This window comes from Cyanistes caeruleus, chromosome 1, assembly GCF_971803275.1.
Source record: "Cyanistes caeruleus chromosome 1, bCyaCae1.hap1.1, whole genome shotgun sequence".
In the NCBI taxonomy this organism is placed as follows: domain Eukaryota; kingdom Metazoa; phylum Chordata; class Aves; order Passeriformes; family Paridae; genus Cyanistes; species Cyanistes caeruleus.
In genome coordinates this window covers 20,535,267-20,549,980 of record NC_141701.1, presented here as the reverse complement: position 1 = coordinate 20,549,980, position 14,714 = coordinate 20,535,267, and the positions used below count along the sequence as shown (strand labels likewise).

At 35.0% G+C, this 14,714-nt stretch overlaps 1 protein-coding gene across 50 annotated transcripts in view; it reads left to right on the top strand.

Moving 5' to 3' along the window:
- RIMS2 (regulating synaptic membrane exocytosis 2) overlaps window positions 1-14,714 on the top strand; it is a 447,314-nt gene that overhangs the window by 77,237 nt on the left and 355,363 nt on the right. For all 50 annotated transcript variants that reach the window (XM_086881253.1, XM_086881261.1, XM_086881272.1 and 47 more), the window contains one exon: window positions 8,437-8,647. In XM_086881253.1, coding sequence (XP_086737379.1) covers window positions 8,437-8,647 — 211 coding nt within the window. The remainder of the gene's footprint in view (window positions 1-8,436; window positions 8,648-14,714) is intronic.

The window sequence follows — 14,714 nt, the reverse complement described above, 5'->3', positions numbered from 1 at the left end:
TCCCTGCTCCCCTGTTAACAAAGAGCAGTTTCACTGCTGCTAATAAACAAAGTTAATAAACAGAGGCTGCAGTTTTATTCAATACTGAGCATTATAAAGAGAAAAAAAAAATAGGTAAGGTAATCCTGTCTGTTCCAGGTAGGCTTTTTGTCTAGCTGGTGTGTTTTCTGTTGATTCATTTACAGAGTCATATCCTCATTTATTAAAATGCTGGGGCTTTTTTTTTCCCCACATTATTTCTTGTTTTATTTATTTATTCATTAAACTGAGTTTCTGAATGTATTTTGTCAAACTAAAGTCATTGACATGACTTCATCTGAAGTTAAAATTTTATTTAGGGTCATACGAAATGAATTGATTCATTCTGATGTCAGGAAAAGTGCAATGAGAGAATGTTTTCTATTTTGTGAGGAGGTCAAATAAGCTGTGAACAAAATGTGATGCAGTATGTGACCTGTAAGCTTTTGTAGAAAGTCCTAGTAAGTGGGGAAAAGAGAGAATGGAGCCAGGCCAACTTGAAGGCATCATATTGGCCATGTATTTTACTTCTAAGAATAGCCTGTTATGAGCATCCCACCAGCAGAGAATTCTCCAGCACGAAGCAAATGATGTTAGGTCATAACAGGACATCTTTACCCTGCTCCCTTGCATGGAAAAGAGACTGAACCAGAGATTTGGTAGTTTTGGGTGCTCATTAGCTCTGATGTAGTTGGCTTTTCCCACTTTTAATTATAAGTGAGCAGCAGCACTGGTAAAAACCAGCAAGATCATTTAGCAGCCACAGTCCTTTCTTTCCCTTCTCATAGCTCTTTTTCTTCTCTTCAGCATTTCAGGCACAGTCAGTGTAATTCACTCAGATTTAGAATATATATATATGCTATTAGACTAAAAATAGATGAATTTTACAGTATCTTTTAAGGGAAACTATCCAAAGACATAATGTTCCCTGTGTGTGAATTTATTTTAACTCTATCTTTGCCTTTTTTACCTAGGATCCAGATTTTGGCCATCTTGTGGGATTTTTTTTTTTTTTTAAATTTTATTTTTTTAAATTCAGAGTATTATATTGATAAATAAATACTTCACTGAATGAGAGGCAGGTAATATTTTTCTTAGCATGAAAAAAGTTATTTCTTTTGTAAGTAAATAAATCTTTTACCATGTTTAGAGCCTCTTTATTCTCTGGGTAGTCAATTCTGTAGGCACTTTAAAGATGTTCTGTGCTTTAAATTACATCACCGTTCCTCTGTGTCTGTTTCATGTTAATGAATATCACAGAATAATTAAAATACATATTCCATAATAGGTTAGAGATTAGGAAACATGAAAATCATGTTTTTTCCCCTAGGTAGTTCCACCTGTAAACCAACTTAAACCATAGTAGATTTATTTCTGCTGACATTTTCAGGAAGATTTACTCTATGTTAAGAAAAAAGTCATGGTGAAATATCCCAATATTTGACACTTCTGATTTGGGCTGTTACTGTCATTATATGGCTTATATTTAACCTACTTTTTCTAAACAAAATACTGAAAATGCTAGGAAAAACTTAATTATTAACTTTTAAAGTGGGAAAAATGAATTTCTCACTTGAAAAAAATACTGTGGAGTTAATTTTCTGCTACATTATTTGCTTGAACAGATAAAAATCAGATTATTTATGCCAAATACAACTCATGGGAGAGACTATGCACACTTTTGAGATTAGCATGGGAGTTATTGTTTCTGCATAGATTTCTTGGACTCGGGGCAGGTAGAAATTCAGATGAATGGGATTTTATGGTATCTTTCTGTTTTAAAAGAAAAAGTTTGTGAAAGTTTAGCTAAAACTGGTACTTTCAGCAGGAATCAAAGTAAGCATCTCTGACTAGCTCTTTTCAGTATCTTAGATTTCTTGTCCTTATTGTAAATTCCAGTGCCTAGGTTAAAAAGTAGCATTTTTACTCAAAGTTTTATTTTTTAAGCCCTTTTAATTTGCACTCTGTGAATGTATTTTCCTCAATCTAAAGTCTAAGCTTAGACATTTCACTTAGATAGGTGCTCCTGAAGTTAAGCCTACTGACAGTAGAGAATAGTTAATTTTTATTTGAGGAGATCAGACAGAAATAATACAATTCTAACAAGACAGTGGAGATCTTGACAGAAAGAAAGTTAAAGTGCTGTGAATTGAGCAAATGTTTGTAGAGATCTCTGCTGACATCTACATTCTGATAATATTTCATTTTCACTGATATGGAAGCTGACAACAGAATTGTGAAAGGTTTCAATACTCAAGTAATATTATCATCCTGGACATGATAAGCCATTAGTTTCAAATAGAATTGGATGTGAGATTTTTGTTTGAAGTTAGATTTGAGTCTTTGGTTGCCTAATAATTTTTCTTTATCTGGTAGACTTAAAGCAGAATCATGGTCTTCTGAAGAGGAGTTCTGTGTGATGCCCTTTCTCATTTCTGTTGAATACTGGAAAAATCATTATTTTTCAATTAAGAAAATTTACATTGCTGAACATTTTTTTTTCCCCTGTATTTTACTGCCTACACATTCATATTAAAGCATAAACTCAAGGTTTTTCTGCCCATTGCATTACACAGAGTTGAAAGCAAATGTTCATTGGTCAGATTTTGAGAGAGCTATTCTCACAGTAGTTTATGAAAAACATAAAGAGCTGGGTTTTTTTCTGTTAGAAAAAGTGGGCACTTTTTTTTTTTTTTCAACACTGCTAAGCCAAATAGTTCTTTGTTGAATATTTATCCTTATGATTCTGCCTGGGTTTATACTTCATATCTCTTGTCTGATTCCGTAAAGCCCTTGCCAATTATGTAACAACAGGAATGTTGTTTGGAGAGAGTCTCTGAACTGACCTCCTGCTCAAAACATGGTTATTGCCAAGACTCAGTTAAGGCAACTAGAGCTCTACCTGGGCAAGTTTTGAAAACCTCCAAGCATAGTGATCCTATAGTGTCTTGGGACAGGCTTCTTCTAATGCCCAGCCTGAACCCCCTCACAAAGTGCCATTTTAGTACCTTTTGCTGCTTGATTTGATTTTTGACTACCAGGAAGAATTTGGCTCTGTGATTTTTCAGGGAATGTTTAGATTAGATAGCTAGTTTCAGGCAGGTGTTAAATCATTCCTTAGTCCATTCCTCTTCACTGGATTGAGCAAAGACATGATCATTTTCTTTTTTGTTGACATACTGGACTTGTCAAACGTGTCCAATTTGTTCACATCCATCAATAGCAGGCAGACACCAACCTGAGCACAATAGTCCAGGTGCAGCCTTGTCAGTGCCAGTCAAAGGGAATAAATAACCCTTAATCTGCTGCTTATACTCTTGCTAATATGGACCCATATGTAATTTGTCCAATTTGTAATGCAAGCACACACACCACTGGCTCATTGCCTGGTTTCCACCCTGTTTTCCAGGGGTTCTTATCAGCAGAAATGCTGTTCAGCCAGCTCTTTCCCAAGCTCTACTAACACATGGGGCTATCTGTACAAGAGTAGTATCCATTTAGAAGTGGATGTACTCAATGACAGGTCAGCTGGCACTACTGTAAAAGCAGGAACTTCAAGTGTACAGTACAAGGAAGAATGTTGTATGCTACCAGACAGTCACTGCCACCAGCAGAAAAATTGTTAAATGAATGGACTTGGCAGAACTGAAAGTGAACAAACCCTTTTCAAAGCCTGGATTAAAGCCACATCCGTGCACTGTGCCTGGGAATATGAAATGAGGCAAGTGCTACATCTGTAATAAAACTTTGAGTGAAGTGTAGCCAGGAAATGAAAAGCAGCTTCTACACACATATCTAGCCTAAACATCCTGGATTCTTTCTTAACAGTTCTCCTTCTAATGGTATATTTTAAGCAGATTTAGAAATTCCAGAAACATTTATGTGAACTTTAGGGAGGCAGGTATAGTTTCAGAACTTCTTGTCAGTAATTTTTTTTTTTAGGCTTGGTAAAATGCTGAAAGTTTTAGGGACATTTCTGAAGGGGAGTAGAAAATTAAAACTTCTGTACAATAATAAAATATCAATATAATATAATAATAAATATAATAAAATGTCAACTTTTCTTACTTGCCTTTGGCATGGATCAGGAGAGACTCACAGTTTGCTGCTTTTTGACCGATATTGAATTTTTCATTTTTGGAAAGGTGTGGGCAATCAGGAAAAGCAGAATTAAATTAACTTCGTTCCAGAACAAAGCAAATATTCCAATATAAACTATTTCTTGACACTGGCAGAGAAATCCAAGTTCTTACAAACAGCTGCTTTTCACACTGAGAAGTCCTCTATGAAGTTATCTTGGATAAGTTGTTTTTTTAATAAAAAAGGCTTGTGTAGTCTAAACCTTGTGAATTTCAACACTGTAACTTGCAGCTGATACAACTATGATTCAGGGAAGTAATTCTCACCAGAGCAGAACTTAATTACCAGTTTCCCAGACTAAATTTTCATTATCATTAGGTGTTTGTGTAAACTCATTGCAACTTCTCCCTTTCCTCTAAAATTTATAGCAGTTGTTAAAGTACATATTTGTATTTTTGAAACAAATGTAGTAAAGGAGTGAGACTTCATATCAGTACAGGTAGATGGCATGTGCTATAGAGGCTGTTGCCAAAATACACATATTCAAGGGTTATGGATATGCATTGCTGAATTTTCTACTTAAATGAGCTGTTAATTATGATTTAATATAATTGTCTGGATTTTCCAAAAAAAAAAAAAAAGTCCCTATCACATCTGAAAATAAAGCTTTTCGTTGTGGATAAAATTTTGGCCTGAAATACAACTCTTGTATGGAACCATTTTTTCACTCCTAGAAAGGCATTGAGGTGCTGAAGTGTGTCCACAGAAGGGGAACAATTTTGGTGTGGAGTCTTGAGTCCCATAAGGAGCAGCTGAGGGAGCTGGGGTTGTTTAGCCTGGAGAAAAAGAAGTTCAGGGGTGACCTCATTGCTCTCTATAAGTGCCAGAAAGGAGGGTGCAACCATGTGTGGGTCAAGCTCTAAGGTAATAAGTGATTGCATGAGAGGAAATGGCCTCTAGTTGCACCAGGGGAGGTTTAGATTGGTATTAAGAAAAAATTCTTCATAGAAAGGGTTTTTAAGCATTGGAACAGGCTGTTCAGGGAAGTGTTTTGAGTCACCTCCGTACCTGGAGGTATGTAAAAGACGTGGATGTGGCATTTGGGGACATAGTTCAGCAGTGAACTTGGCAGTGCTGCGTTAACATTTGGACTCAATGATCTTAAAGTCTATTCCAGCCTAAACTATTCTATGAATCATGGATGGCTTTTGACCTCTTGCATTAACTGAGCAACTCACTGGATATAGGGACTGGAAATTGTAGTCTTGGGATACTTGAGTTTGGTTTCAGGCTCTGAAGTTTGCCTTGGTAATGATTACTTTAATTTCCCTAGTAAGTGAACTCCTGAGCCCCTCAGGCAGAAATGCTCTCAGTAGAAAGATGACTGCAGACAGCTTGAACAAAATGGAATTTTATTTTGCATTACATGTTCTGAAAAGTATACATTATATGGTTTTTGCTAAATGTGGTTCAGATGCTGTGCTATTCTAAACACCTAATTATTGCTGTGTGTTTTTATCTTAAATTTTGGCTTAAATCCGGGCAATCAAGAGGATTAAAAAAATAATTATTTATCTACAAAATAGATCTAATACTTTTAAATGAAATTTCTAAAATGAATATTCTGTATTTTGTTTCAAGTGTGCATATTCCTTTCAGGTGGATCTGCTTAGTTAATAGAACACATTTTGTGTCTAACTTAATATTTAATAGATTCTTGCCTTTGCTTAATTTTTTCTGACGGCTATCAATATATGTAATATTTTTTTACAAAACACAAAAAGATGTAATAATGAACAATTTTGGCAGGTGATGTTGTTTCCTACTAGAACAAGGATTTTGGAAAACTACTCTGTATAACCTTGAAAAGTTTATTCTTTAAAGGAAAATTTATGACCTTTACATAGATTCTTGTGCCCAAGAGGAAACACAAGTGAAATTATTTCAGTACATGAGGCTTAAGATTTGGCAAAAGCCTTGTGCTTTTTATGCATCAGTGAGACTGGTAAGCAAGTAATCATACAAACAAAGGCTGTAGATTATAAGGAAGCCACAAAACTGAATGCAACCTAAAAATAAACTTGGAGTTCAGCATAGATAATGTGCTTTAAATGAAGAATGCAATGTTAAGCAAAATTAAAAGGCAGGCAAGGTCTCAGAGATTACATGTGTTATTGATGGAAAGAGGCCAGACTACCAATTGCCAATTATATAGTGTTGTCAGTGTAAAACACTGAAATGTGCCAGGTTTCCAGACTTCAAAAAATTTTTTTCCAACTTCATTCAGCTCTTGCTGATTAGTAACTCATGTCCTGCCCCATTCAACAGAGGACTCAGTGAGCTCTTTTGAAGCAGAGAGAAGGCAGAGGATGCCCCTTACTCCTGACTGCCCAAATGGTTTCCAGGGCAATGCCAACTCTCCCATCCCTTCTGCAGAGGTCTCAGACGAGCCCCTCTCCCTGCTCTGCTGCAGGTGGGAAAGGGATGGAAGCCAGGGAAAAGGATCCACTGCTCTTGGGAGTGCACACTGCTGGGCCTGAGGACAGCCTGTGGGCTCAGGATTGGTACTGAAGTGACAACAGCAGGTTCACAGAAAAATGACACACAAGGAAATGTAACCCTGTTTCCCTCTTCCTGGGAAAGGGTCAGTGCAGAGGAGAGTCATGACTCCAGCCTCCTGTGTTCCCTGCTCCAGAGGGAGCTGCTTGCCTGTTCCTACAATTCCTCTGTGGTTTAATGTAAAGTACATTCTTAGGGGAGTTTTCCTGAAAAACAAAGTAAATCCAAACAATTCTTGCCACATGTGTGAATATCCACAAATATAATAACTTGTTGAGTTAAAAGTTAACTTGTGCAATACTTGTTTTGGTAGGTCCCTCTGAAAATTCTGATGAAATAGTTTTGCATCACTGATTTATATGTGATCTTTATAAACTATATATTTATGCTTAAGGAAGTTGGTCTCCTGGATTTAGTTGTTTTCTAGGAGATTATTTTTTGTTCTATCATATGATTTGTGTGTGGTTTTTATTAACTTAATCTCAAGATTCTCAAGATGAATAATTCTAAGGAAAAATAAATGCCTTTTGCAATTCTATTTTTTTTGTCTCATGTTGCCTTTTTCATGTTTCATAAAAAGTGCTTAATTTTTTGGGTTTTGCATGAAATTATTCAAGGAACTAAAAAATCTGCCTAAATTAGATTAATAACTTTTAATTTACTAAAATTTACAGTCTCTATTGCAAAATTAGGCAAGGTGAATTCCATGCTAAGAATTTAAATATTGCTGTTTAGACCCCTTAAAATCACAATGATAAAAAAAGGGAGAAGTCAAAGTTCTTTTTTTTTTTTTCTCAATGGGTTTGAAACTCATCACATACAATGTCATCTATTCCATCTTTTTAAGAATCTGCAAAATTATATTATGGCTATCTCCAATGAAAATTAAATTTTCCATTTACATCATTTACCTTTAGAAATAGGGCTTTTGAGAAAAAAACACCCCCTACCATTACAGACTATGAAATGTGTTTGTAAGTTTGGTTGCCATGAGACACTTCTCATTATCATGTGTTAAGATTTGATGATTGTGGACTCAGAAATATGGATGAATTAACATGACAAATTAATATTTAAGCTCTGTACACTCCTGGCCACTGTTTCTAGTTCTGGAAATAGATGATAAATATATGTACCATAAGCAGTTTTTCCTGGATTTTACATCTAAGGCTGTCTTCTACTTTACATTCCACATGAGCTGACAGTTCCTATCCAATGATATGAATGGCTTAAATGATTTATAATAACTTGTTAAGATGAGGTAACTTACTATGGCTTTAAACCCAGTGATAGAAAAGTCATTGAAAAGGCATTTTGGAATCATTATTCTATGCAGTATTGTTAGATAAATGAAGATAAGCTAGATCAAGAAAAGATATTTGCACTTTAATGTACACTTTAAATAATGAATTAGATTTTTTTTTTCTTCCTCTTAAGCAGTTTATTGTTTCGTACCATGGGCTCTTGGCTCGCTTATCTTGTGTTTCCAGGTGTAGTATTTGTAGCAAACATCCAGTCCCATCCTGAAGCAAAGTCCCATTTCTTTGTAACAGCTGGACTGTGACCTGAATGTTATCAATGTTGAGCTTCCTCCTAGAGTCTAGTTATAATGAAAAAGCAATAAATCATGAATGTAACACTTCTGGAGCATCATAAATTAAATATATTTGCTTTACTACTGTATTTCTCTCTGTTTTGTAAAAATGATTGTGGTTTAGAAACTGTGAAGTGTTTGTGGGCAAAAGTAAACAACAACTAATGATCCCTTCTCTTCTGCAGAAAATTACATCAGCAGTTTGAGATGTATAAGGAGCAAGTGAAGAAGATGGGAGAAGAATCACAGCAGCACCAGGAGCAGAAGGGTGATGCCCCAACCTGTGGCATCTGCCACAAAACAAAATTTGCTGATGGCTGTGGCCATAACTGTTCATATTGCCAAACTAAATTCTGTGCGCGCTGCGGAGGAAGAGTGTCTCTGCGGTCAAATAAGGTACGGAGTCACGAGAGTTTAACAGCAGGTTTCTCCTAAACTCAGTGTCTCTTATTCATTGCTTATGAATGCAAATCACACAACTACTGAAACATTTCCTTTAAGGAGACGATATCTACTTCAGGGGATTTTAAGATACCTGTCCTTATTTCATGTAATTTCCAGTTGCATATGAATTTGTGATTATGGCTTTTAAGTTAATACATACCATTTTTTGACTAACAAACTCATGCAAGTACATTTCTTTGACTGGAGGATGAGTCTCTATTTGAGAAACAGAACTACAGCTAGTAATCTAGTGATTCTAATATTGAGACTTTGCTTATTACAAAGTAGAGCAAGGATTTGAATTTTCCTGCTTGCCTAGGCTCTTCTATACAAGATTATTGTGGAATTAGTGTTAGAACATTATATATAATATAATATTGTGCTTTTAAATATTTATTACCTATTATACATATCCAAACATATTATGAATATTTTTATGTGCATACACAAGTGAATGTTAACTTGTTTCTGAAAAATAATTAAGTGCACTAACATATTGTTCTGTGTATGCTGGTGTTTATTGTATAACAAGTGGTAAACCAGAAATCTGAATTCCTAAAAATGCTGAATGATAGAGTAAAAAATTCAGCACAACTGATGTAATCACAGAAAACTCTTCTGAGTTAATTTTACTCAACATTTTATATAAAATGTTCAGATCTGATACACAGAATCTTTCTCTTGTAGAAGACATATGGCAATATTCAAGAAGTATTATGCTAGTCTTTTGTGAAAATACATATTTAAACAGTACAATATTTTATTATTCTAATGTTTATGTATTTTTTAATATAATTTATTTCCATAATTCAATTTTTCTAGTAATATGCTCATTGCAAATACCATGCAATTGGTAAATATTACCTTTAATAAGGTAGGAGGCAACAGTATCCATGTTATGTATTTCTTTGCCTAAGACTGAAAAGTAGGTTTAAACAATGGACGGAAGTTTTTGATTAACAAAGTATAAAATAACAAAAAAATATAAAAATGTATTAGTAATTCCTGATAGTAGTTCCTGTTGATTAAAGTAACTGAGATATGTGTAAATGTCCCAAATGCCTTGGTTTTCAATAACGTAATTTAAAAATGTTACCTTTAGTATTTTCACTTATTTTATCTGTTTTTTTTTAACTAAGTCATGTTCAGGTAATAAGAGAGAGATAATAATTTCTGCATTAATTCCATCTGATTATAAAAGCCAATTTGTACAGGTATTTGAGTCATTATGCCTATATCCTTAGAAAGGTAGCATTAGGAAGAATGCTACACTTCATAATGAAAAATTCTGATACACCTTTTAGATTCTACTTGAGATGGATTATCTGAACTTGACAGATATATGTCTGACTTCTCTTGATAGATTTCCAATGAGATTCTTTCACAGAGTCTTAGGTAATTCCACTGCTTCACCATGCTCACTACAGATAGCTTTTCTTACTGTCTAACCTAAATCTGTCTTTCTAAGTGGACTTCTCCATTCAGTCTGAGACTATTCTGCAACACTTCTCAGCTGGCATTTTTTTCTATTACTTTTGCTAATTTAGTGTGAAGCTTTCCTGCACCTCCTTCATTTTTATTCTAGATAATTTATTAGTATGGTGAACAGAGTATCTCTAAACTGATCTCCTGTGAGGGTTTGCTGGTGAACACTTTCCCTTAGACCATTTATTCCTGTGTTTTTTTCTTGTCCTTTCATTAATTAAGTTCTCTCATGGATGAATTTATTCCTATTCCATAGAAGCTGAGATTCTTTAAAAGCCTGTTATCCCAACTGAGCAGTAGGAATAAATCCCATTTTCTCACTTTCTCTGTGACTACTTGAAAGAATTCTAATACATGTAAACAGATGTGAATTCCCTCAACTAAAGCCATTCTGACTTCTCCACATTTTATCATAATTTATTCATATGCTTGCTTATTTTATTGTGTATTTAAGTTTCTAAAAATCTCTCCAATGTGGATGTCAGACTTATTTGTCTATTCTTCAATTAATATAATGTTGAAATTCCTTAAAAATATCTTGGTATTTTTGCCAACTTTTATACTTCTTATCAATGAAAGACTGTGTTACAGTTAAGAATTTTTAGACTGGACTATGACTTTACACTATAATTTCATTAAAAAAAATTATTAATTTTTTTTTGTTGACTCACTTTATTGCTTCTCTTTCTGAAACATCAGTTCAAAGTATATTCTCTAGTTTATTCTGCATAAAAGAATATTCTATAGTAAATATCTTCCTAATCACTGGGAATATGAACAAAAAATATCTAATTCAGAGAAGGACTGTGGAAGTCTCCTGTTTATGCTCTGCTTTATGCCTACACTGATTATTTTATTAAAACTATTTTGGTCTACCAAAATTCATTCTTATCTCTCTTCTTTTATGAATACAACTTCAGTTTCTTTAAGGATGACTTCTAATAACTTCCTATTTTAAATTTGCTTTTTTTTTTGTCTTTGCAGACTTTTTTTACACTTTATATCTATATCTATGTCTGCTTTGGACCTTATATAAAGTGATAGTTATACTGTTGGAAATGTTCTTTGGTGGATTTGTTTGAGATCTTCATAACATCAAGTTTCAAGTTAAACTCCTGCCTTTTATTCCAGATTTTACTTCTAAATTGTTTAGTACAGACCATTATTAGCAGCCTGCACCTCAGATGATGGAGAATTGCAAAGAATGCTCCTCTTTGAAAGGTCTCAAGGATGACTACTGCTTACAAGGTTCATGGCCATGAGTAGGAGCAGGGAGTGGAAATGTTTTGACTGTTTTGACTGTTGTCAAAGCATTAGATTAGGATTCTCAAAATGTTTGAATGGTTTATTCCTTTTTCAGTTTCATTAAAGTGCCTTAAATATATAGGCATTAGCATTCAGTTCAAGCAATACAAAAATTATCATTATGTGGGAGTTCCTTCTAGCTCAAACAAATAAAAATGATAATGGTGGCACTTTTGCTTTTGTACAATTTATTATCTTGGTGAATGGTGCATTTAGCTAAATGGGGGCTTAAATTTCAAGGGAATAAAAAACCTTGAACAGTCATCTTTTATGTTTATGAACAGTTTCAGATTGATTAAAATTAAATAATAAATCATGTGAGAGCAAGCAGTAATTGTTCTTAATAATGAGAGTACCACTGATATATAAAATATATTCCTGTTCTTTTTAAAAATTATATGCTAATTTATATAGGGAAATGCACATCAAATGAGTCAGTAAACAGCAGAATGAGGTTTATGCAGGTGAGAAATCTAAATGCTAAAATGTTGGAAAAATGCAGCCTCCAGATTGATACAACATTGTGTGCAGTGAGTATAAATTTTAGCACCTCAGAATGCCAGTTCACTAAACCAACCTTTCACTGTACAGAAAAGAAAAAAATGCTTGTCTGAAAAGTTAACTTAATGCATGCTGAATACCTTCTTTCAGGGTATTTGGCAACTTACTATCACTTGAAGCCACTGAAACATCTTTCTTTTTCTTTGAAGAACAAAAATAAGAGATTTTCTGTTGTTTTATAGGACCCAATAACAACAAGGGAAACATGTAAGGTGTAAGTAGGGAACTTCTCTCAGTTCCCTTGGTTCAGCGCAAGATTTGCATTCTGATTATTTCCCTGGGGCTGTTTGATTTTGAAAAAAACATCAGATTTCCATTTGCTGAATTATTCTAAGTGCAGGGCTTGCAGTGTGATCATCTGTATGGAGTTGCAACACAAAATTGTAGTATACTTTTGGTAATGCATGAACCATTTAATTCTGTTGAGAATTAGCAAGCACTAAAGAATTAGTCTGTCACAATCAGGTTTTTAAGTCACTAGGATTTGGAATAAACTCCATGATTTGTTATTGCATACTAGTAAGTTGGTCTTTAGGAGCTGTGGTTTGACTTTGGATTTCTCTACAAATGATGCATAACACTGCAAAAATGAGGAAGGATTCCTCTAAACAGTTTGCATCGTTTTTATTTTCAGTTTAATCCATGTAACACCTGTATGAACTGATAACCTGCAACTGTATTAATCTCTCTGGAGGAAAAAGTATCTTTGAAAAATAAGAAAGTCAATGGTAAATTATTCCAAAGACATTCCACTTCTTATTCAGAAGTTGTAGATTCGCAATTGGAGAGTGTAAAAGTTACACTTCTCATTAGAATGAATTTCACATCTCAGTCTCCACATCAATAGAATAGAATTTGTATTATCAGATATGTTGAAGACTTCCAATCTTAAATCTGGTCCTGATTATATTGGAACAATGTTAATGCCATAGTAACATTTATGATAGTTAAGACATCTCTAAATGATGATCATTTAGAAATTATCAACACCCTCCCCCCCTCCCCCTTCCCATTTTATCTGAGGTGATCAACCTCTTTATTCTTTTGAAAGTTATACCTGAACTTACCAGGACTACAGTTCAGCTAGTGTGCTTAATGGTCCTTAGCAGCTTTCCCCACTCCTTTCCTGGTGGAGTCTGGCTTCTCTGGTGTGGTGCAGTTTTAACCTGGGATCAGCCTCGGGAAAAGAGCTGTGTGAGGATGATCTGCAGTAAGCTCCAGTCCTTTGGCTGGGAGCTGCTCAGTGCTCAGCCTTGGTCCCTGCCTCAGCCATGCAGCTGCCTCGATGGTTCCCTTGCTGAGCCTACTCCATGGGCTTGGCTTCCTGGGTTGCCTCAGCTCTACCTAATCACCATGGACCTTGCTGGGGACCTGGGCCCTATCCTTGGGCTCTCCTTGGGTGCATGCTGTGGGACACAGGCGTGCAGGTGGCACCATGACCTGCCTCATGCCACCCTTTCTGCCTTCTCCTGGCCCTGGCTGAGCTACTCTCCCTTCTTCTGCTGGGACAGTAGAGGAGTAGTGCTGTCCCAGCATAACCCTTCAGCAGAACATTTCTTCAAGTTGTTGCATTTAATGCTAAGAGTAAAAACCTTGCACAACAACCATTTTGAACCAGGAGATATTGCTCCTTTCTAGTCTGTAAATTTTATTTGAAAACTAATACCTAGCAGAACTGATATTCAGAATCAGCATTTCTGTATTGAATATTTAGATTCTCTTGACAGTTAAAAAACTTGATTGTGAATTTAATACAAGCTATTTGATATGATCAGTCCCTTCAAATGACAACTGCACAAACTATTTCTGTTACTAATTTTATTTATTTGAAACTATTTACATTTGATAGCTCTTTGGATCTCAGTAAAGAGCAAATGATGGTCTCAATTTCAAGAGGCTACATGTTTGAACTCTTCACTGCCTTTAAGCTTTATTAAACCTTAGAAGTTGTTACAATCCTGATACAATGAAGAACTCACAATTTTACCCAGATTTATAATTCTATGCAATTGAAGTGAGAAAAATACAGTCTTGAAGAGTAGCTTTGGCTCATGCAGTCAGAGCCAGATTTCCAGACTGACCTTTTTGAAAAAGGATAAGGAATAAATACTGACTCATTCTAATTTTATTTTGAGCATAGGATGGAATTCCACTAATTTTGCTAACTTTCTGTGTGTCTGAATATTTATGGAGATAAGGCCTTTCTCCTTATACCACTGTTAAAATATACCTGCATTTTCATTTTGAACAGGACAAATACCACTGTTCTTTGAAAACGGAATTGAATGATTTCTCTAATGTCCTTGCTATTGAAAAGCCTGACTAGGCTGTCTTTCATATCCTCAGTCATGTCATTGCTTGCAGTGTATTGCTATGAACTCAAGAATATTTGGCAATGTGTGAACAGGAAGCTGAGAGGCTGGAAGCAGTCTCAGGTGTTTGGTAAAGTGTGACAGCCTGTCTTGAACTTCACATATCTTATATTTTGTAGCTTGTTTCTGGAAAGAGATTCTTCATCCTGGACATTATTCAAAATAGGTTGATTGTGTGTATCAAGTCTTGGTTATTGTTATGATCAAAGTATGAATGACAGGATTTTGAATTATGCTTATGGAGTACAATCCTCTTGGATAGTAGAGAGTATTTCTTCAGAGGTAAGGATGAGAAA